Source organism: Schistocerca americana, chromosome 6, assembly GCF_021461395.2.
Source record: "Schistocerca americana isolate TAMUIC-IGC-003095 chromosome 6, iqSchAmer2.1, whole genome shotgun sequence".
Taxonomy (NCBI): domain Eukaryota; kingdom Metazoa; phylum Arthropoda; class Insecta; order Orthoptera; family Acrididae; genus Schistocerca; species Schistocerca americana.
Window position 1 is genome coordinate 610,732,786 of NC_060124.1, and position 24,556 is coordinate 610,757,341.

The 24,556-nt window shown below is 40.1% G+C and overlaps 1 protein-coding gene across 1 annotated transcript in view; it reads right to left on the reverse strand.

Moving 5' to 3' along the window:
* Positions 1-2,693: 2,693 nt before the first annotated feature.
* Positions 2,694-24,556, reverse strand: part of LOC124619827 (cadherin-related tumor suppressor) — a 300,923-nt gene continuing 279,060 nt past the window's right edge. Inside the window, exons 27-29 of the mRNA XM_047146436.1 lie at positions 20,728-20,975; positions 16,061-16,268; positions 2,694-4,184 (exon numbers count right to left, since the gene is read on the reverse strand). Coding sequence (XP_047002392.1) covers positions 3,834-4,184; positions 16,061-16,268; positions 20,728-20,975 — 807 coding nt within the window. The 3' untranslated portion in view covers positions 2,694-3,833. The remainder of the gene's footprint in view (positions 4,185-16,060; positions 16,269-20,727; positions 20,976-24,556) is intronic.

The window sequence follows — 24,556 nt, forward strand, 5'->3', positions numbered from 1 at the left end:
AGAAATCCGTTTTGTTTTCATTTCATGTGAGAGTAATAAATGAAGAGGAAACAGCAAAATCACTAAACATAAATACGGGTCACGTGGACACTACTCACCCCCCCACCACAACTCAGACTCCTCTGTGCATCAGCCCCGGATCTACGATATTTCTGAACCGGGGCAATACTAGATAGTGGCGCCCAGCCACACATCCGTAGCCAGAAGTGGGAGAAGGAACTACCCATACGCAACTCAACTGCGCATGCACAAGAGCCCACCCGCAACTGCTCAAACGAATCTAATGTCAACAGCTGTCACTTTTGACACACTTTGCTGTTGGCAGACGCTTGTATGAGTACTATGTTTTGTTGTTGTATGTGGCTCATTTCCTTTACGACTTAAGTTTTATTTTCGTTTTTTCTTCCTCTTATTAATGTTTTGTTGCTGCAGTGTTATCCTGTAGATGTGGGATACAGTAATATCCTTTGTTGGAGTATTGGTTCTTACCAGTCAAAATCACAAAAAATTAACTGCAAACTAAAACAATGAAACATTCACGGAATTCTAAAAAAAATCCTGGGTTTTTCCCGGTTTTCTCCTGGATGAAAATTTCCCGGGTTTTTCCCGGATCTCAGTGTCCCAGGTCGCATACACCATGCTATCACAGTGTTAATCAAAACATAATCAAAATAACAAGGCGAAAGATTTCCAAGATCAAGCTGTTTACACCTGCACGTGCCTAGGCTTAGACAATGTAAATTGTACATTGTTTTATCAAACAATGTAAAATCAAGGATGGAATGTACCAATATTATGAAAAGCATAGTTGGTACGCACCTTATAGCAGAGATGCTCAGTCACAGACAGGCACAACAAAAAGGTTGTCAGGAAGTGAGCTTTCGGCCAACAAAGCCTTTGTCGAAAATACACAACATACACAGACACTCACACAAACACAACTCACACAAATGACCAGTCTCTGCGAGCAGCAGCAGTGCAGGACGGGAGAGGCTACTGTGGGGTGGGGATAAAGAGGAGGCTGGCGTAGGCAGGGGGAAGGATAGCAGGGTGGGGGTGGGGGACGGTAAAGAGCTGCTTGTGGGAGTGTACAGGGATGAGGTGGAGGGATGGTAGGGCGGCTAGGTGCAGTCCGGAAGGTTAGGTGGGGTGGATGGCGTGAGGTGTAGCAGGAAAAGGGAGATGTAAGAAGACTGAGAGTGCGTTGGTTGAGTAGAAAGCTGTGTAGTGCTGGAATGGGAACACGGAAGTGGCTCAATGGGTAACGACAATGACTTACAAAGGTTGAGGCCAGGAGGGTTACAGCAATGTAGGATATATTGCAGGGACAGTTCCCACCTGCGCAACTCAGCAAAGCTGATGTCGGTGGGAAGGATCCAGATAGCAAAAGCTGTGAAGCTGTCATTGAAATGAACATCCTGTTGGGTGGCGTGCTCAGTGTGGTGGTCCAGCTGTTATTTGGCCACAGTTTTGTTAGTGGCTATTCATGTGGACAGACAGCACAGTGGTTGCAGCTTGGCTTGTAGATCACATGACTGGTTTCACAGATAGCTCTGCCTTTGGTGGGATAGGTGATGCTTGTGACAGGGCTGGAATAGGTGGTGGTCAGAGGATGTATGGGACAGGTCTTGCATCTAGATCTATTACAGGAATATCAGCTAGAAGGCAAAGGGTTGAGAGCAGGGGTTGTGTAGGTTCGGTGGGCAGCAGAGTACCACTGTGGGAAGAGTAGGAAGGATAGTGGGCAGGACAGTCCTCATTTGAGGGCACGAGAAGAAGTAGTCGAAACGCTGGCAGAGAATGTGACACCATTGCTCCAGTCCTGTGTGGCACTGAGTCATGAGGGGAATGCACCCCTGTGGCCAGACAATGGAACTTTGGGAGGTGGTGGGTGACTGGAGATATAAGGCATGGTCGGAACTCTCCCTACAAATGTCCTATGTTCCCATAACCCTCCTGGCCTCAACCTTCATAAGTCATTGTCATTAGCCATCAAGCCCCTTCCCTGTTTCCATTCCGACACTACACAGCTTTCTATTCCACCAATGCACCCTCCATCTTTATACTTCTCTCCTTTTCCAGTACATCTCACCCCGCCCAACCGTCTAACCTCCCAACTGCTTCGAGCCGCCCTGCCGTCTCTCTCCCTCATCCATGTACACTCCCTCAAGCAGCACTTTACTGGCCCCCACCCCTACACTGGTCTCTCTCTCTCCCCCTCCCCAACCCAGCCTCCTCCTTATCCTCACCAACTAGTTGCCTCTCCCATCACGTGCTGCTGCTCGCAGTCTGGTCTCAGCAGCCAGACTGTGGTCATGTGTGTGTGAGTACCATTTGTATGCACGCAGGTGTGTAAGTTTTTTGTCTATTTTCGATGAAGGCCTCGTTGACCAAAAGCTCAGTTCCTGACATGCTTTTTGTAGTGCCTATCTGCGATCATCATCTCCACTATATGGTGTATAGCAATTATTCTTTTAATAATATTGTTACATTGTTTTATCATAGAGCAATAGTATCCACATTAAATAAACATCTGATGGAAAAATTTTCATCATTCCTCTGGTAAGGTAATGATGATATGTTGGAGAAAATGCGATTTTGAAAAATGGAACTAGAGGAATAAATTCACAAGCATATTTTCTCCCAAAAGTTTTGATATATCTGTGTTGTGAAATAAATTAACACACATGAAAATTTGTGTCATCTTCCGTTGTTTATTATTTCACATCTCTCGCATTATAACACTCAAATTTAAACACTCATTCACACAGGCAAAACATTTGGCACTACCTCTTTTGGCTAAGCACAGTGAGTTACTGAATATTACATACAAATGTACAACTTCACAATTTTCATACAAATAAACAGACATTGACAATATAAAAATACAAATAATATTTACAAGTAAAAGTAGCATGGGGTACTGCCATTATACATTTTTTTTATAATTATATAGTACATCATAAAATTGGCAATATTTAGTTTTGTACCATACTGTCTAATGGACATACAAAATTGAGCACACCTAGTGGGCAATTTTCCCCACAAAATAGTTGCCTGAAAGTGGAAATATACTGTTCTGTGCCACTAACTGTGAATCTGCAAATGAATAACAGTATTCTCGACGAGAGAAAAAAGAGGGAGTGAAAAATAATCGGTCCTTAATTATACAGTAAAACAAATTTAAAGGGATGTTTATATTGTTCCAGTCACAGGTATGGTAAATAAACCAAGCAAGGATGATGAAAAACGAAGTTTCAAAAAATTTTGAGTAAATACTATAACATAGCCAGAAGCACAGAGTGACACAGGACACAATGGCACAAGAGGTATGAACATTTACAATTATTTACAGTCCGCAGTTTCTTTTCGTGAATCTGCTTGTACCTTTCTAAGGTTTGGGGTGCATTTACAACATGCATTTAATGTTATGGACCATTTACATGGGAACTGCCCTCATTCAATATGCAGAATGCAGCACTGCAACAAAATGAGGTGTGCTTGTAACTTGACGCAAGGCTGCCTTATGGGGACACAAACTGACCTGAGAGTTGTAACTCCATTGTGCACAGAAAAGTCTCTTGCACTATTCACTTAAAATATCACAGTATGCAACATCTGAAACGTACTGTCTGAAATATTCTGGATAAGTGTGATTCTTCTGAGAAAGTACACGAAAACTTCCTCATGTACAACACAGAAACAGTTTACCAGAAAGTCAGACGTTCTCTTCATCACCTGCAAGTAAACACAGAATCACTGTCTGCAGTTCGGCAGAAGAATAAAATTTCTCATTGCCCCTTTCGCCCAGCCAAAAGACAATGTCATAGCTGTCAGACATATTCTTCGGATGGCTTGGGTGCACTGTTCGGCAATCGCAGTGATGCGGCCACTCGCGAGTTTACAGAGTCTGGCAGTTCAGCAATATCCTTGAAAACACCCACTAGGCTTTCAAAATTGGGACCCCAGTTGAGCAAATAGTCCCAGCCGAGTGCCGCAGCCGTTGACGAAGGAGACCCATTGTGTGCTCTGTACAGAGATGCACCGACATGAGTCGACAGGTCATCATCAGACGCTACCAAGGTACTCAACGAACCTCGGAAAGACGAGTCGAAACCGTCGTAAGACGCAGGAGGCACTGGCGGCAGTGGCGGTTTACCCTGATCTGCACCAGTTGCTGAAACCTGCAAAAGTAAACCTTCAGAACCTGACCTGTGGTTGCCAGCAGAGCATAATAAAAACCAAATGAAATACACGTAATTAATATATCAGATGTTACTGGTTCATCATTTTGAAAATAACATACCACAGCACACAAAGTGCATCAAATATATTTACAATATCTACCCCCCCCCCCTCCCACCCACCTGCCCACACACACACACACACACACACACACACACACACACACACACAGTATGTCTCAAGGTCATGGAAATCAGAATGCACAACAAATATACTATATGAAATGAGGAGGCTTGTGATCTTGATATCTACACAATCATAGAATTCACAGTCTAGGTCACATTTTATTCTATTTGCACAGATAACCCTTTCCGACCTGACAACTAGCATCAGATGTCCAAGAGAAAATAAAAATAAAGCTATTGGGAATTCGTGTAACACGACCCCAGAAATGGAGAAACGAGATAGCCTATCACCTTAGAATGACACAGAGGACACATAGTTGTTAACTGAATTTACTAACAATGTTTGTGACAACCCAAATAATCTGTAAGAATTACAAATCTTACCACTGATAATTGACTGTAGCTGAAATGTTGGAATCTGTAGTCAAATATATTTGTCAGTTACATTTCACAGTTATGTTAATAAACTGACATTTGGTGCAATGGTTAATGACTAGACATAAACGAGTTTAAATACATAGAAACTGCTATCTTAGAAGTGGTAGAAATAATGGAAAATGTGTCTGAAAGTAGAAACAATACAAAATAAAATGTATGCAAAGAAAAAAAAAAAAATTAAGTGGATGTGGCTGTTCAAAATCATGGCCATCAGTCATCTCACTGCACAGTCAGTCCATCAGGATGAAGTAGACATATAATTGGAAGTGGGCAGACTATCCATTAGCATTTGTTGTAGTTGGAGCCACTGGCACATGTTGCTATCAGAGAGCTGTGTGGATATTCTCACTGTCAGTGGCAAGCAGCTTGTAGAATGACTACAAAGGCTTATGACGGGAAACAAACTTTGACTAGATGCCACAACATTGCAGTCTGTTATGGCAACTCTTCAAAATAAGCACTACAACAAAATCTGAATAGTTAACTAAAGGATTTCTCAAAATTATTTTTAGATTACTGTTGATTATTTAATGTACTCTTAGGGTGCCTTCTTTGACATTTTTAAAGGCTTTCTGTAACAGTGGGCCATCTAATCACTCATAACATATGTCCCTTCTATGACCTGCTTGCTAGTGATGATGACATCTGCACAGCGCACTGTTATGAATGTGAGTGAGCCATGGCTCCCAGGATTCCAAAAGCTTACGGACAGCCTGCACCACTTTTGGTTCTAGAGCTCCTACATTGTGACGGACTACCTGTACAGTGAGACAGTTGCTGATATCAACTTGAATAGCCAGTTCCTCATCAAACCTATATTTCTTCTGCATATATTTTAGTTCTTACACATTCTATTTTCACGTATATTTTACATCACTTCTATCACTTCTAACATATCAATTTCTATGAAATTAAACTCTTTCATTTACAGATATTAACCATTGCATGAAATATCAATTTATTAAATAACTGTTAACAGTAATTGGCTTTTGTAAGAACCCGAACCCCATATATGACAGCATTTTTGTACATTTAATTGCCGTCAAAAAACACTTACTTTTTTAAATCTGTCACTGCCTCCTCCACAGTCATCAAGATTTGCATATCATATGTGATAAAGTGGTGTTCTGTCCATTAGGCAAGTTCAGCATTCTCTATTTCTCCCAGTTTTTCGTGATTCTTTTTGCAGCTGAATATGAGGCATTTATCTTTATGTTGTCAATTTGCTGCTATCTTCTTCCTCTAGTCCCTTTCAAGTCACCATTCCTTCTTAAGCCAGCCTTCATTATCCAGTCTCTTATCATCAAGTATTCTAGTCAAATTCTTTTCCACCTCAGTTCCAGAATTGTTTTTCTCATTTATCCTGTGTGACATAACATAATTTCTTTTTTATTTGTCCATTCCACACTTTCCATTCTTCTTCAAATTCACATCCCAAAAGTGTCCAAGATTTTCTCCTCTCTCCGCCACAGCATCCATGTTTTAGTATCATACAGGCCAGTACATGAAACAAAACTTCACTATTCTTTTCCTTTTCTTAACTGTTTATTTAATGGACCACAGACAATAGTCCTACTCCTGTAAAGCATTTCTTCTGCAATGGCTATGGTGCAGATATTTTAACTTGGCAGTCAGTTAAGAATGTAAACAAACACGGACTTAAAATTGCTGAGGGGAGAGGAACAGTGCAAGGGAACGAGCCCTGCCTCCCTCTCAGTGGGTTGGCAGACCCCTGTGATCTGTGCTTCTGTCAAAAAAGAAGTGACATAGGGTTCGCCTTACAGAGGTAGCGCAGCCTGACCTCTCCTGATATCTTATGCAACCATAGGTTGACTCCCCTTCCCCCTTCCAACCTACAACTGGCACAATCAAGTATCCACACTATACCTTTGTTTTTTATTTCTAGATTACATGTCATATATTGGTTATACTGCATGCTATGTACCTGAAGCTATCAACATGTTTCCCTAACACAATGAAAAATTTTTTACATTTATGTTATTTGTTTTTCATGTAAAAACTATTGCCTCGGTGTTCCTCATATTTATCTTCATGGCTGGTGTTGCATTCTTTTAACAAGCTGTTGCTTGCCTTTTCATTTTCACTTAGTGGTAACATGTCATAAGCAATTCTAATACCGCTTATATCTTTGCTCCTTTCCCCAACAATCTGTAATGGTCCAGTTGTATCTCTGTACCTTTACCCTTTCTGAAGCCCAAACGTTCTTTATCCAGTTATCTCTACAATAGAGTAAAATGGTTTATTCATTATTGTCAGTAGACTTTCTTCCAAATGAGGTATCAAACTTATTCTCCTATATTTTGCACATTTAATGGAATTAGTTTCCTTCAGCATTGGCATCACTATTGTTTCTGTGATATTATCTGTCCACTCATCTTTCTCATACGTGGTATTGCACGAATCTGTCAATTGAAGACATAAAGTCTGAATATGAGTCCAAAATAAATTTTTGTACTTTTTTATTACAATGTTCTATCAAGATTGCAATTTTGATTTCATTAGTAACTTGTTTTGGTTATTGCCATCATTAGATTCAGATATGTTGTATCCTGTCAGATGTATATACCATAAAAATGCAGTATTTCTGCATTTCCTTGGTTTAAGCATTTAATGAATTCAACACCATCTTCTGAGCGAGCTTGTGCAGTGCTCAGCACAATGACTCACATTAGGGAGGACGATGGTTCAAATTCACATGCGGCCATCCAGATTTTGATTTTATGTGATTTCCCTAAATCACACCTCACAAATGCCAGGATGATTCCTTTAGAAATAACACAGATAATTTCCTTCGTAATCCTTTTGTAGTAACAGTAGGCAGATTGAGATGGATATATGTTGTAGAAGTTATTTGGAAGATAAAAAGGCTTGCGTAGGATAGACTAGTGTGAAGAGCTGCATCAAATCAGCCTTCAGATTGAAGACGACAACAAGTATGTTTCTAGTTGGAAGATTAAAAGATGCCCATTTGTAGTATAAGAGGCTCTAACTTTTAAGTCAAGCCGGCCGGTGTGGCCGAGCAGTTCTAGGCGCTTCAGTCTGGAACCGCGTGACCGCTACAGTCGCAGGTTCGAATCCTGCCTCGGGCATGGATGTGTGTGATGTCCTTAGGTTAGTTAGGTTTAAGTAGTTCTAAGTTCTAGGGGACGGATGACCTCAGATGTTAAGTCCCATAGTGCTCAGAGCCATTTGAACCATTTTAAGTCAAGTTTTGGGCAAACCATTTCTTTAACGTGCTGTCACGTAAATGTGTGATTGTTTGTGCATGCATGTGATGCAAAAGAAGCCAGTCACAGACTATAAAGCGGAAAAGGAGCTGAAATAATTTTTTTCATTTTCATCTCTAAATTCCTTTGCAGAATACAAATCAAAGTGAAAGTATAACTATTATATATAAAAACAAAGATGAGGTGACTTACCGAACAAAAGCGCTGGCAGGTCGATAGACACACAAATAAACACAAACATACACACAAAATTCAAGCTTTCGCAACAAACTGTTGCCTCATCAGGAAAGAGGGAAGGAGAGGGGAAGACGAAAGGAAGTGGGTTTTAAGGGAGAGGGTAAGGAGTCATTCCAATCCCGGGAGCGGAAAGACTTACCTTAGGGGGAAAAAAGGACAGGTATACACTCGCACACACGCACATATCCATCCACACATACAGACACAAGCAGACATATTTAATTGGTCTTTAAATATGTCTGCTTGTGTCTGTATGTGTGGATGGATATGTGCGTGTGTGCGAGTGTATACCTGTCCTTTTTTCCCCCTAAGGTAAGTCTTTCCGCTCCCGGGATTGGAATGACTCCTTACCCTCTCCCTTAAAACCCACTTCCTTTCGTCTTCCCCTCTCCTTCCCTCTTTCCTGATGAGGCAACAGTTTGTTGCGAAAGCTTGAATTTTGTGTGTATGTTTGTGTTTATTTGTGTGTCTATCGACCTGCCAGCGCTTTTGTTCGGTAAGTCACCTCATCTTTGTTTTTATATATAATTTTTCCCACGTGGAATGTTTCCTTCCATTATATTGAAAGTATAACTACATGCAAATGACAAACTGTAGAGAAACTATCCCTTTCCAACGTAGACAGTCACATACAGATCCAAGTGTGGAGGTACGACAAATTTTAAAATTTTCTGTGAAGTGAATTTGCCATAGTATACAAAACAAATGAACTGCTAATGGTGCAACAGCTTCAAGACACATCTGGGTGAAAAGCAACTGGAATCACTCAATAGAGGAAAGTCCACTGGACCTGACGGGATACCAATTCGATTCTACACAGAGTACGCGAAAGAACTTGCCCCCCTTCTAACAGCCGTGTACCGCAAGTCTCTAGAGGAACGGAGGGTTCCAAATGATTGGAAAAGAGCACAGATAGTCCCAGTCTTCAAGAAGGGTCGTCGAGCAGATGCGCAAAACTATAGACCTATATCTCTTACGTCGATCTCTTGTAGAATTTTAGAACATGTTTTTTGCTCGCGTATCATGTCATTTCTGGAAACCCAGAATCTACTATGTAGGAATCAACATGGATTCCGGAAACAGCGATCGTGTGAGACCCAACTCGCCTTATTTGTTCATGAGACCCAGAAAATATTAGATACAGGCTCCCAGGTAGATGCTATTTTTCTTGACTTCCGGAAGGCGTTCGATACAGTTCCGCACTGTCGCCTGATAAGCAAAGTAAGAGCCTACGGAATATCAGACCAGCTGTGTGGCTGGATTGAGGAGTTTTTGGCAAACAGAACACAGCATGTTGTTATCAATGGAGAGACGTCTACAGACGTTAAAGTAACCTCTGGTGTGCCACAGGGGAGTGTTATGGGACCATTGCTTTTCACAATATATATAAATGACTTAGTAGATAGTGTCGGAAGTTCCATGCGGCTTTTCGCGGATGATGCTGTAGTATACAGAGAAGTTGCTGCATTAGAAAATTGTAGCGAAATACAGGAAGATCTGCAGCGGATAGGCACTTGGTGCAGGGAGTGGCAACTGACCCTTAACATAGACAAATGTAATGTATTGCGAATACATAGAAAGAAGGATCCTTTATTGTATGATTATATGATAGCGGAACAAACACTGGTAGCAGTTACTTCTGTAAAATATCTGGGAGTATGCGTACGGAATGATTTGAAGTGGAATGATCATATAAAACTAATTGTTGGTAAGGCGGGTACCAGGTTGAGATTCATTGGGAGAGTGCTTAGAAAATGTAGTCCATCAACAAAGGAGGTGGCTTACAAAACACTCGTTCGACCTATACTTGAGTATTGCTCATCAGTGTGGGATCCGTACCAGGTCGGGTTGACGGAGGAGATAGAGAAGATCCAAAGAAGAGCGGCGCGTTTTGTCACTGGGTTATTTGGTAACCGTGATAGCGTTACGGAGATGTTTATTAAACTCAAGTGGCAGACTCTGCAAGAGAGGCGCTCTGCATCGCGGTGTAGCTTGCTCGCCAGGTTTCGAGAGGGTGCGTTTCTGGATGAGGTATCGAATATATTGCTTCCCCCTACTTATACTTCCCGAGGAGATCACGAATGTAAAATTAGAGAGATTAGAGCGCGCACGGAGGCTTTCAGACAGTCGTTCTTCCCGCGAACCATACGCGACTGGAACAGGAAAGGGAGGTAATGACAGTGGCACGTAAAGTGCCCTCCGCCACACACCGTTGGGTGGCTTGCGGAGTATCAATGTAGATGTAGATGTAGATGTAGAATATAAAAATAAAGAAAAATTGTATTTGTCTGAAAGCAGTACATCGATGTTAATATTTAAAATCTGCCATCTGAAAGACTGTTGAGTTAGGAACTGACTTCAACCATATCAGATTCCAACATTTCCTTATTTCCTATCTGGCTGTGCAAACTCATGAAGTTTGAAAGAGCAACCTGATACAAAAGAATGTGAACGAGGATGTTACTGTAGAAAGGTTATCTGAATGTGCATTATAAGATGGTTACTTGGAATGTAAGTTCTGTTAATTTACTAAAAAACACTAGTACATTAAGAGTTTTTTTTATTGTAAAGGGTGTTTCAGAAGTGATGGTCAATACTCAGGCATATGTCAGGAATGATCATTCGAAACAAAAAAGTCAAGTAAACATGAGCTCTAAAATGCATACCTTAAGAGCTATGAGCAGTTCCTGATCTTTGACAGTGTGAAGCAAATCTCGTCTATTGCAAGCTCTTTGCTTTCCATATTTTGGGAAGTGGTGGTATGGACCAAAACAAGAAAAAAAGACCTGTAAACATTTGCTCTAAAATGCATACCTTACCAGCTATGAGCACCTGTTCATCTTCGGTACTTTGTAACACAACTCTTCTAATAAACAAGTGCTCATAACTTTTAAGATATGCATTTTAGAGTACATTTTTACTGAACATTTTTTCATTGTTTTGGTCCATACTACCATTTCCCAAAATATGGAAAGCAACGAACTTGCAATAGAAGAGATTTATTTCACGATATGGAAGATCAAGAATATCTCATATACGTTTTAGAGCCCATGTTTACTTGACTTTTTTGTTTCGAATGATCATTTCTGTGATATCTCTGAATATTGTCCATCACTTTTAAAAGACCCTGTAAGAGGGGTCAGGTGGGAAGAGATAGGGGTGGGAAAATACACTGTAGTGCTGCCCATGGGAGCATGCAGGGATGTGACGGGGAAAGGATAGTAGGTTGTTGGTTACAGTATCAGGAGGAGCTGGGAGGGGATGGGGGGAGAGGAGAGAAGCTGAGAAAGGAAAAGGTTTAGGCAAATGTGCTGGGGATAGAAGGCATATGCAGTGCTGGAGGGGGAGCTGACAGGGCATACAGGCACATAGAGAACAAGAACAGCAAAAGCTAAAGCCAGGGGTGTTTGTTGCAGAAATGAAGGATCTGTTGCAGGAAGAGCTCCCACCTGTGCAGTTCAGAAAAGCTGGTGTTCATGGGAAGAATCCACATGGCACAGGTTGTGCAGCATGCACTAAAATCAAACCCATCTTATCACATGGTTTATTTGGCAAGGGGTGGTCCAGATCTCTGTTGGGCGTACCATGGCAGTGACAACTGGTGCAGACACGCAGCTTGTCAGTGACTATGCCTGTGTAAAATAGTGCACAGTGATTGCAGCTAGCTCGGTATACTACATAGCTCGTTTCGCAGGTTGCCCTACCTTTCATGGGATTGAAAAATGCCTGGGGCAGGACAGGAGCAGGTAGGGGTAGGAGGATGCATGGAAGAGGTGTTGCAGCTACGTGTTTTGCAGGGATACGAGTCACAGGGCTACAGTTTGAGAGCAGGGATGAAATAGGGACGGACAAGGATATTGCGTAGGTTGGATGGCTGCTGAACTATCGCTATGGGAGAGACTGGGAGGATAGTGGGAGGGATACTTCCCATTTCAGGGCACGACGAGAGGTAGTAGAGATCCTGGTGCGGAATGTGACTTACGTGCTGCAGTTCCTGGGTAGTACTCGGTCAGGAGGGGTATGCTCATTTGTGCCAGTCAGCAGTCACGGGGAGGATGGTGACTGGCGTGGACAAGACATGAGACATCTGTTTCTGGACAATGTTGGGAGGATAACTGCAGTCTGGGGAGGCCCGAATGAGACTCATGGCACATTTGGAGAGGGGCTGCTCATCACTGCAGATGTGACGATCTCGGATAGCTGTGGCGACAGTGGTGCAGGAGGTGATGGATAATGAATGCTGCTCTAGTTTCTGGTGGACAAGGGTTTTTATCTGGGAGATAGGTAACAGGGTACATAAGACATGTTGCAATGGAATGGGAAGGGATACAGGAGTAGGGATAGGATGGTGGACTGTTTGATGAAGCATCAGGAGAAGTGTGCTGGAGGGAGGGTGGGGGACAGGATGAGAGAAGTACAGAAGTGGAAAGGACTATGCAGGTGAGATGGGGAGAGAGGGGACAGCATGTGTGTTAGGCTAGATTGGGAGCAGGGAAGGCAACAGAGGCAGGTGGAGGTCAGGTACTAGCCCCCAGTGGAGGCACAGTGGCTGGAGACAACAGTGGTTGTGTGTGTGTGTGTGTGTGTGTGTGTGTGTTCTCTCTCTCTCTCTCTCTCTCTGTGTGTGTGTGTGTGTGTGTGTGTGTGTGTGTGTTTCTTCACTTGATGAAAGATTTTGTATGATAGCTAAAGAAACCTCTATGTGATGAGCAGCAACCAATCTTAATTCATATTGTTATTTCATCCTGAATTTCCTATTGTTTGATTTGTTAAAACTACAAAATAAAATTACCTCCTATACTGAGGAATCTTCAATACTGAGGAAAGAGTTTTTCAATGACCTCATCGTAGAATTCTGCTGTCTGCTCCACTTCGACACTCTCTTTTAACTAGTCATTAATTGCAAACCTCTCTGACCCTTGCCATTTTTTCCCCTTTGGAAAAAGATGAAAATCAATGGGCAAAAGATAAGGGCTTGATTGGGAATAAACTACAATTTCCAGTTGAAAGTGTAAGGCAAAGTTTGTGTGTGTGTTTGCAGCAGTATGTGGTCTTCCATTATCGTGTACAAAAACACCACTAGCCCAACATCTAATGCCTTTTGTTTTGAATGGATCTTCCTAGCTTGTTTATGGTTTCATAAACAATTTCAAATTTTACTTTGGACCGCTTTCTGTAGAATCAACATGGAGTGCTTCCTTTCTCCCCAAAAACAGTTGTCATCAGCTTTGTGCTTAAAATGATTTTGAAGCCTAATGTGGTAAGCTATTCTAGCCCCAGTCCAATGAATGGTTTTTTGTCACCACAGTGACATATGCAACTCATGTTTCATCCCCTGTCACAATGCGATTGAAGAATTCATCTCATTCTGTATCACATCACATCAGAACCATTAGTGAGGCTCCCAACCTCTTTGTTTTGTGGCCAGACTGAAGCTCTGGGACCCATCATGCACAAAATTTGTGGTAACCAGGCTTATCAATCACAAGTTTGTACAACACTGTCTGCAATATCTGAGGGAAACTAACTAATAATACTGTAATAGTGAACTGACAAGTTTCTCTTATTCTGTCATTGACCTTTGCAACAAGTTCATCTGTCCACTTCTTTTTTCACCACTGACATTTGTCTGACATTTCCGAAACAAGCAGCAGCATTTTCTAGCAGCAATATCAATCATACTGTTTCCTCTGTAGGCACGAAGTTCACTAGGAATGCCTGTAGCTTTCACATTTTTAGCATACAGTAAAGGGGTTACGACATGTATTTCAGGTAGCATGATTTTTGACGATAGTGGCCATTTTAATTTATAGTTACTGCACTAATAACAGTTCAATAACTTTCCACAGCTCTGCCAGACTTGTACTGAGCCATGTGACAAAGCCACACTCAAACCATTATCCCCTATCCTCCACACACCAGACAGCATCAGAATTTACTTTTGGAACGGCCTTTGTAGAATGCCACACAAACACAGTCAACAGGTTTTCATTTAATTTGGGGGAGATCTGTACATGACAGAGGAAGCTAAATTTCTTTTATAAAGGAAAACACATTTCTTTACATTTAGCACAATTTTAATAATAATGTTGATCTGACTGTGTTCTACTTCATTTTCCAAGTTTTAGAATATTCTGATATATAATCCTGTCACTTTTCTCTTCAGCCTACAAAGCTGTTGTCACAGCTCATAAACTACTGTGAACAGCCGATGACAAGACTACATACAGTTCCACTGCTGATTCTGCATCTGTGTGACGTATGTCTGAAGTGACGTTTGCTTAAAAGTGCAGAAAACTGCCAGACATGACTGCTGTACCAGCAGTCAACAATTACCCTGATTATTGTTGTTTGTGATGTACTTCTCCCTGCTGGAAAGAGATCCTCACTCTACTTAGGATTTGTAACATTTTAATAGAAACATAAAAATACTTTGAGGATAATTAATAGGTATGTCTGTCTTCATTAAATAACTAGAAATACCGTATTCACTCGAATCTAAGCAGCACTTGAATCTAAGCCGCACCTGAAAAATGAGACTCGAAATCAAGGAAAAAAATTTTTCCCAAATCTAAGCCACACCTGAAATTTGAGACTCGAAATTCAAGGGGAGAGAAAAATTTTAGGCCGCACCTCCAAATCGAAACACAGCTGGTCCATTGTAACATGAGACACAATTTAGGTCGAATGGATGAAGATACAGCTACAGTAGTTTGGTTCGAGTCATAAGCTTCACAGTTAAGCTTTACCAAGTAGCCATTGCTGTGTGTCATGTGCTCCATCCGTATTTGTATGGGTACCATTCCTTTTTCACGTGCTTTGTCTGGTTTGAATCGATTGCATGTTTTGCTTTGATCTGATAAGTGCTGTCCTCTTTGTTATAGGTGTCTACATCACTCTAAGCTGAAACTGCATTATTGTACTGTGTCATGCATTGTTTGTCGTTTTCTGATAATGAGTCTTTACGACCTGTCGGCGCTTGCAGCATGGCTTGCTTTTGTGCACGCTACCACGGCTTACAATTAAAAAACAAAAGAGAGGAATTGTCTCATAAGCGAAACAATGGTAAGAGACTACTATTTGTTGTTACTTACACTGCTGCTTTCTTTGATAATGATCAACAAGAACCAAATAATAGACTGGATATGATAGAAGATGTTCTGAACGACAGTTTAGCGAAAAATTTTCTCCGTTTGAAAATCTTTGCAGGTGTCTCTTTAGTACACTACAATCTGCACAGAAATTAGAGTCATCTTAGATTTAAAAATCTAGTCAATTGCCGTGCTTCATTTCTGACTGTATCACTATTCAGCATAAGAATAATACGAATATAAACATGACATGATATGTATATTCTTCCGCGTTTGCTGTTGTCTCACTCTAGTTTCGTAGTTTATTAGGCAGACAGGATTTAAATGAGATAGCGGCAAACACGAAAGAATGCATGGCATAATGTTTACATTCTTCTACCTTTTCTTTTAATTTACTTACTGATGCAGAGGTTTTTATCTTTGTGCCTGCAAAGCATGCCTGTGTAGCATTACATATATTCGACGGCAGAAGTTAGTTGTGGTGGCACCTACCAACATTTTTCAGAACATCCGCTTACTTTGCACTCGATTCTAAGCCGCAGGCGAATTTTGGATTACAAAAATCGGGAAAAAGTACAGCTTAGATTTGAGCAAATACGGTAAGAGCAACATTCTGGGAAGAATATTTAGTCATTTTCAGCAGCTGTTTGGAGAATAAGTGAATAGACTGCATTACCTCTCCTGCTCCTCGTGTCTTATCATTTGTATTGTCGTACTCAAACTCTGAACAAGTGAACGAGTCATTGCCGCTCTCATCCGTTGTCGTAGAGCTGGCGTTGTCGTCAGTGTTGCACCCGTGCTGGGTGGGGGAGCCCACTACACCTGGACCTCCTCCACCATTCACAGCCCCGGCCACTCCGTGGTGCAGATGAAGTGGCTCTTTCCTGTTTGCAAAAGGAGCAAATGTTTTTTATCTTTAGCTAAGTATATCAAATGACTTTGCTTAAATCTACATAAAAAAGTCTACTCAACATTTATTTACGACATACAACATTACAGATAAACTTCCCGTATCAACAAAACCTTTTAAATTTAACATGTACAATGGGTTGCTACTACATTATTCTACCAAAAATGCACTGCTTTTTGCTCTATCTGAAGATAAGAATGTTCACTAAGATTACTTGGAATACATCTCAAAATATTCTCTTGTACAACCATACAATACCACTCCATTCTTGGTGACAAAAATACAAACACTATTATATTAGCAGTTTTATAGACCAAAGAACAATGAGTGTTGTAGAAGACCTCTAAAGCCACAGGTAATATTTTCTCTTCTTCAAAATGACAGCTAACAAATGTTCAGATTTGTTTGAGAGTGTAAACAAGAATCAGGAGGACTCACTGGCTCGCCGCAGAGAAAAATTTCCAGTAAAGGAAAGGATAAAGGAGAGGTACAGTGGAACTAAGAGTACACCATGTGTTTAACATCTGAGGAAATAAGGTAACATTTGAAGAAATGTTCGCACATATTTATCTCCAGAGCAACAGGTAATGTTTTCCTTTCCGGAAAATGACAGTAAATAAATGTTCGGATTTGTTTGAGAGTGTCAATACTAATCAGAAGCATTCACTGGCTCACTTCAGAGAAAGGACTTGCAGCATGTATTGTAACACTAATAACCAGCACTGGTACTAGATAAGTATCATTAAAATGTAAATCACATTGCCAATCCAAGATCAGAGTTTCTGGCACTCATATGCCTGAGATACACGAGTGTTTATATAGTACAATTAAAATGTATACATATTGTCAATAAGTAAGTCAAAAAGCTAAAATGTTCAAAAAAGATAGCTAGCAAAGAATATATTTTAGGATCATGATAGTTATTAACTTCTTCTCATGTAAACAGAAATTTAAGGCCACCAGATACACACCACACATGGACGAGCATGAATATATCAGATTAAAAGTAAGTGTAAAATTCTGTTGATGAATCATGATATTGGTATGAAGATCAGAGAATAACTAGAAAAATGGTTAAAGTAAAATGACTTACACAGATGTTTGAGAAAATTAATGATTATCTAAAGGCAAGTGATACTTCGAATGAGGAATACATAAAAATTTACTTAACATTGTGATGACTGCTTACTGTCTTCTGTTTGCACTGTAAATACTATATTCCTCACTTGATACTGGTTCTTGGAACTTTCTAAGAAGAATTTAATGGATTAGTAGACATCTATAATTTGCCAGTTCAGGTTTTTATTTTAGGATCAGGATACTTGTTAACTGTCTTTCACATAAACAGAAATTTAAGGCCATCAGATACACACAATATCTGAATAAGCGGAATATACCAGATAAAAGTGTAAAATTCTGTTGATGACTCAAGATATTTTAGTACTTCTTTGAAACATTCCTGTTGATCAAACTAACTGTGACAACTCCTGCTGCTCTTCCGTCTATAGCTTCAATATCCCTGTTAGTCCTATTTATAAAGGGTCCCACAAATGTGGTCAATATTTCAGGCTGGCTTCGACAAGAGTATATTTAGAAATCTCCTTGGTAGAATTTCATTTTCTTGAATCCTACTGATGAATCAATTTACCACATGCTATACCAACAACTGAGACTTAGTGATCATTCCGTTTCATATATCCACAAATTGTTTTCACCCAGATGTCTGTATGAGTTGACTGATTCTAACCATGACTCAACATTTAAAGCAACTTACAATCTTTTTAAATGTGATTTGAGACTTTCTCGGCGTATTCCATTCGTGAAATCTTCTCGGGTGATCAGCCGAGTAAAGGCGTCGTCTTCGCTTGAAGATGATGGGTACGAAACCCTTCGAAACATTGCGAGAAGATGACGCCTTTACTCGGCTGATCACCCGAGAAGATTTCACGAATACAATCTTTTTATCGCTCTGAAATCTTATCAAGATCTGAGGAAATATTTGTGCAATGTTTTTCAGACAGTACTGCATTAAAGATAACGGCATCATCTGCAAACAGACTAAGTCTACTGTTAATAATTGTTTGCCAGGTCATTAATATACAATACTTACAGCAAGGATCTCCTAGTACACTTCCCTGGGATACACGTGAAGTTACTCATACATCTGGCAAAGACTCTTCATCCAAACAAAAATGATGAGTCATTCCTACTAAGAAATCCTCAATTCAGTCACAAATTTCACCTGATATTTCATATGATCATAGTTTCATTAATAACCATAGGTATAGTATTGAATCCCATGTTTTTTGGAGGTCAAGAAATGTTGCATATAGCTGACTGCCTAGATCCATGGCTTCCACGATGTCATGCGAGAAAATCACTAGCTAAGTTTTTCACAGCCGATGATTTTGAAATACATGCTGTTTGGTACGGTGGAGGTCATTCTGTTTCAGATATTTTATTATGTTTGAGCTCAGATTATGTTCTAAAGTTCTGCAACAGCTGTATGTCACAGGTAATGGATGCTAGTTTTACAGAAAATTGCTACTACACTGCTTGTAGATGGGTGAGATCTGTAGTTTCTCTCAACCACAGGGCTCTGTTTAGGTATTTAGGTATTGTATAATATGGTAGAGAACTTGCCCGCGAAAGGCAAAGGTCCCGAGTTCGAGTCTCGGTCGGGCACACAGTTTTAATCTGCCAGGAAGTTTCATATCAGCGCACACTCCACTGCAGAGTGAAAATCTCATTCTGGAAACATTGTATAATATGGTTAAGAGCTGGGCCAACTCGCATAAATTCTATAAGGAATATGATTGGGGTTTCCTGAAGCTGTGTTCCATTTTAGCGATTTTAACTGCTTGTCAATGACACTAAAATCTATGTCAACCATTTTTGTAGTGGTGTGACATTTAAATAGGCCAATGCTCCACAGTAAGCGAGCAGGCCAATGCTCCACAGTAAGCGAGTAGGCCAATGCGTCACAGTAAGCGAGTACCATAAAGCGTACTTCACATCATGAACTGTAGTACTACGTACATATCTACCTGGTGCATGTCAACTACTCTTCTAAACTTGGGCCACAACTCTTCTACATGCTTCTGTCCAAAGCTACATGTTTTAAGTTCTGTTCTATTCTGTTGTCACTGACCTCTGATATTACTGCCTCTTTGTCTAGTTTGTTGAACTTATAAACCTTTCTACTTGTCTTAGTTGTCCTTTGTATTTTAATAATCATTGTTGCTATGCTTCCGCATCATCACTGATATCAGTTTCAACATGGGCATCATCAGAAAGGTCATGTCTATTTGTTGCCATTACATTCAATATATTTCCATCATGAGTGGGTTTCCTAACTACCTGTTCAAGGAAGGTTCCACAGAAGGCATTTAGTATTTTTTCTCAGGATGTTACGTCCTGCCAACCAGTTCCAAAATTTTATCTCAATTGATTGTTTGATGATTAGTCTCCTCCAATGACAACAGTATGATTAGGGAATATATTACATGCTAGTGAACTGGGATTTCCTCTAAAGTTTTCAGTTACATCTGGTGTTTTTATTCGCTGCCAGGTCTGCAGAGACATTCTCCAAGTGCCTGTGAGTATCAGTGATGCTCTGGTTTCCATCAAAAAAGACTCAATAGCAGCTCTCTGCTTGGAATGCTTCCATTACGGATGCCATTTTGAAGGCTACATGATGTTGCACAACAAATTCTGCGTTTTTTCAACTGAAAGTGGCCAAGAAAATAATGTGTTGCATTACTTATTGAACGCCCCTCATACTATAAATACAATAAAGTATTTATACATGTACAAGATTTTCTTTTGAAAAATACAATTGTAATCAAGTAAATATTAAGCAGATAATTAGCAGCTGTATAATAAAACTGAGCAGGCAGTAGTTTTTTTTTTCTCTCCAAAGAATCAGCTTCCTTACTGATTTACTTGATTAAATTTAGATGGTCTATAGTCATGAGTAGTATAGTGATAGTTTATTGTTAATGTAGTATACATTTTAGTTTATTGTTAATGTAGTATACAGTTTAAGTTTCTATGACATCTTTGTCTCATGTTAATGCATACCTTAACTTGTTCTAAATCCCTGAAAGTTTTCCTTCTTGAAGGATGCTATGGAACACGATGAATGAATGAATGAATGAGTGCAATGTGAAATGAAATAATAATATATTGCAAAGTGATGACATAGAGCCCCTGTAACTGGTTTGGCAAACTGGTTCACAGATTACAAAACGACAATTACATGCCGTCTCTACTAGGATTGCTACTAGTAAGCCACTTACCCACATTTTACCAGGATACACAGATGTAATTGGAAAAACTAATTGTTACAACTGAAACTAAACAAAATGAAAGATTGTTTTCCATATGGTAAGAAAGCATGCCACACTACTTTAAATACCAAACCCACATACCGATGAAGAGGTGTGGCCCCACCAACTCCCCCAGGTCCCGATGGCCCTCGGGCAGCTTCACTGGAGCTCGAAACGGCATCTAACGTTGACACCAAGCTGGAGGTGCGGGGTCGGGAATTGAGGCGTTCGATTTCTTCGGCTGTGAGCCCAACCTCCGGCACGGGACCTCCGCCAGACACGACTGCCCCAGATCCTACTGAGCCGGCACCCGTCCCGACAACTCCGCTGCCTCCGACCACTGCTGAAACCTGTGGACACAACCCTCTGTTTCGAAGGACACTAATACCCTCAACACTGAGCACTCTAAGACTGTACGTAGCACCTTATGTTTCACAGCTAAGGTTATTTATTTATTTATCTGTAGTGTGGCAATTATAGTAAGATTTGAGAAAAAACAGAATTCGGGCATGGGGTCACAGCAATATTTAACATAGTGGAGACTGCAGGTAAAAATAATATACAAGGTTTGTCCGGAAAATATGCGTAAAAGTTGAATAATAACTTTATTTTACAATTATTCAGGTATTACAATATGGTCTCCTTCAAAGTACTCGCCCTGAGATGCGATACACTTCTGCCAACGCCGTTTCCACTGTTGATAACATTGCTGAAAGTCTTCAGTTGCGATGTTCAGTTGCCGTGTCGTTTCCGCCTCGATGGCTTCCACATCTCCCAAGTGCTGCCCCCGAAGCACCATTTTGCATTTCGGGAACGTGAAGAAGTCACACGGGGCTAAATCGAGTGAATAAGGCAGGTGGTCTGTCACGGTGATTGAGCTTCGGGCCAAAAACTCACGCACAACGAGCGACGTGTGAGCGGGTGCATTGTCGTGATGAAGGATCCACCTGCCCCCTTTTGCCAACTCCGGTCAAACTCGGGCCACACAAGCTCTGAGACGTGTCAGAACTTCGACGTAAAAATTTCCGTGCACTCTCTGGCCGGGAGGGACGAATTCCTTGTGAACAATGCCCCTAGAATCAAAGAAAACAATCAACATTGTCTTCACATTGGACCTTGATTTTCGTGACTTTTTTGTTCTCAGTTCTCCTGCTAGTTTCCATTCCTTGCTTTGAGATTTGAGCTCCACATCGAATTCGTAAAACCAGGACTCGTCTCCAGTGATGACTCGGTTGAGAAAGTCCCCTCGTTCCTCTGCTTCCAACCAATCCTCACAGCACTCAACCCTCTTTGCTTTCTGTTCTGGCATCAAGAGCTTCGGTACGATTTTCACACACAATTTCTTCATTTCAAGTTTTTGTGTCAGGATTTCGTGAGTGATTGTTTTGGGGATTGACAGCTCATCAGCAATCATTCTGACTGTCAATCTACGGTCTTTAAGAACACAAGCCTAAATTCATTTAACATTTGCATCGGAACTTGATGTCGACGGGCGTCCTGGGCGAGCGTCATCGTTCACTTCTTCTCGGCCATCCCGGAACCTTTTTAACCACTTATTCACAGTTGGTTCCTTCAGAGAATTGTCTCCGTAAACCTGTTTCAAACACTCAAAAATCTCACGGCCATTCTTGCCTAGCTTTGCAAGAAACTTGATGTTGATGCGCTGTTCCTCAATCAGAGAGAGCTCCATGCCAGCGCCGGTGAAAAAGGGTAACTGTCAACAAGTTGCCGCACACTCCCACCTTCACGCAGAGTGCTCTCACTCGAATTGAGCATTGATGGGATTGATTACAGCAGTAGTCCCACCTGGCGGTGACTGAAACTTGTGACATAAAGACATTATTCAACTTTCATACATATTTTACGGACAAACCTCGTAGCGTATGTTTCAACATAAATTTTAAATTTTAAGTCACAGAGGTGTCTGTGGCCATAAAGAAGTCTGTAAGGTAACAAGGGTTTACTCTTACAGATCACTCATAAACAATAATTGATGATCTGATTTTCTGTTTGTCCACCAGTGATGGCTAGCATCTTTACAATGGAATTCTTCTCTGTAGATGTGCAACTGTTATAAGAGATTAGTCTCTTGACCAGTCAGCTGTCCTAGAGATCTTGGACATTTTGATGACTTGTGAGAGCTTTGTTTCAGACATTCTTGCTTGTAATCCATGCCGTTTTACATCACTACTGCCAAAGAATTTTGCAAGGGGCCTAGATTGATTCATACCTATACTGCATACAAACAAAATACAGGTAGGTCAGATTAGATGTAGTTTTCTTCCCAATTGATCCACAGTGAAGAGGTCCCTGGGATGTGGAACATGTCAGAAAACAAGAATACAAAATAAATATTGCAAAATAAGAATGGATATGTTAATTTACCTTCCACAGATCTCATACGAAATTGCACAATTATAAGGATATCAGACTTGTCATGAAATATTACACGTTCAATACACTTAGGTGCATAAGATTATTATTAGGCTATTGTAGCCACACATAATCAAATAAAAAACATTTTACAGAACTTATTTGCAATGGTTGCATTACTGCACAAAATTTGTACAGAAGTCAGATTGTACGCAATATTCACATTATGTGATATTACTAGTACCTTACATGCATCAACTGGTTCTGCTAAGAAATTCATCAATGGAGTAGAAGGAGTTGGTCAGCAATAAATTCTTTAGATTCTTCTCAAACTGAACTTCAGTATTAGTTACACTTTTTATGACTGTTGACATGTTATTGAAAACGTGTATTGCTGAATAGTGGACACCTTTCTGAATAATTGTGACTTTAAATCTTTGTAAAACTTATTCTTAATTTCTAGTATTGATTCCATGAACTGGGCTGTTGGTTTGAAAAAAGAAATATTTTTAATGACAAATTTCATTAAGGAATAAATATATATTGGAAAGCAGTAGCTGGCATCCCCATTTCTTTAAACAGCCCTCTGCAGGATGTTCTTGAGTTCAAACCACAAATAATTCATATGTATTGCACACTTTTTGTCTCGGTAAACTTTAACTTGGCTTGATGAGTTACCCTACAAAATAATTCCATACATGACATTAGGGAACGAAAGTAAGCAGTGTACACTACCTTTTTTTAGCTAGCAGACAGAAATTTGTTTAGCCGCTTCAGCAGTTCTGTGGTGTGCTCCCCCCTAGTTAAATTTATTATCAAGCTGTAATCTCAAGAATTTAACACCTCCAACTTCTTCTATCTGCTTGTCATCATATTTTAGCCATATACTGGCACGACACCTTTTACAATTCTGACTGCATATAGTATGTTTTCTCAAGGTTTAGTGACAGAGAATTGGCTAGGAACTACTTATTAATGTCCATGAAGATTTATTAGCCAACCTCTCTAAGGCTACACTTGATTTACTATTTATTGCAGTTTTTGTATCATCTGCGAACAAAACAAACTTGACATCTTGGATGATATAGCACAAGCTGGCATAGCCAATATTCCACAAACCAGAACTCTGCACCCTGAGAATTTGTGCTCAGCTCACTCACAGATTTTTAAGATAGTTGAAGTCATCAACAGATAAAAAGTTTGATCAAAAAAAAAAAAAAAATAAATAAATAAATAAATAAATAAATAAATAAAAAATAAAAAAAAAGGTGAAGAAAAATTATATATAGTTTAATTTAAATTAAAATCACAAATACGTATTGCAGAGTCAACATATATGAGAAAAATAAATTACAGCATGTACAATGCTTTTATCATGCCAATACACATAAAATAAAAAATGTAAAGTCAATGAAAAATTGCATGAAATAATCAATAAATGTAATTTGTTTGAATGTGGAAGTAGTCTGAGTAATTTAAGGTGTGCTACAGAGGGTCTTTCAAGCCTCATTGAAGCATACTGTATTCTTTCAATCGTACATCTCATTTGATTTGTATG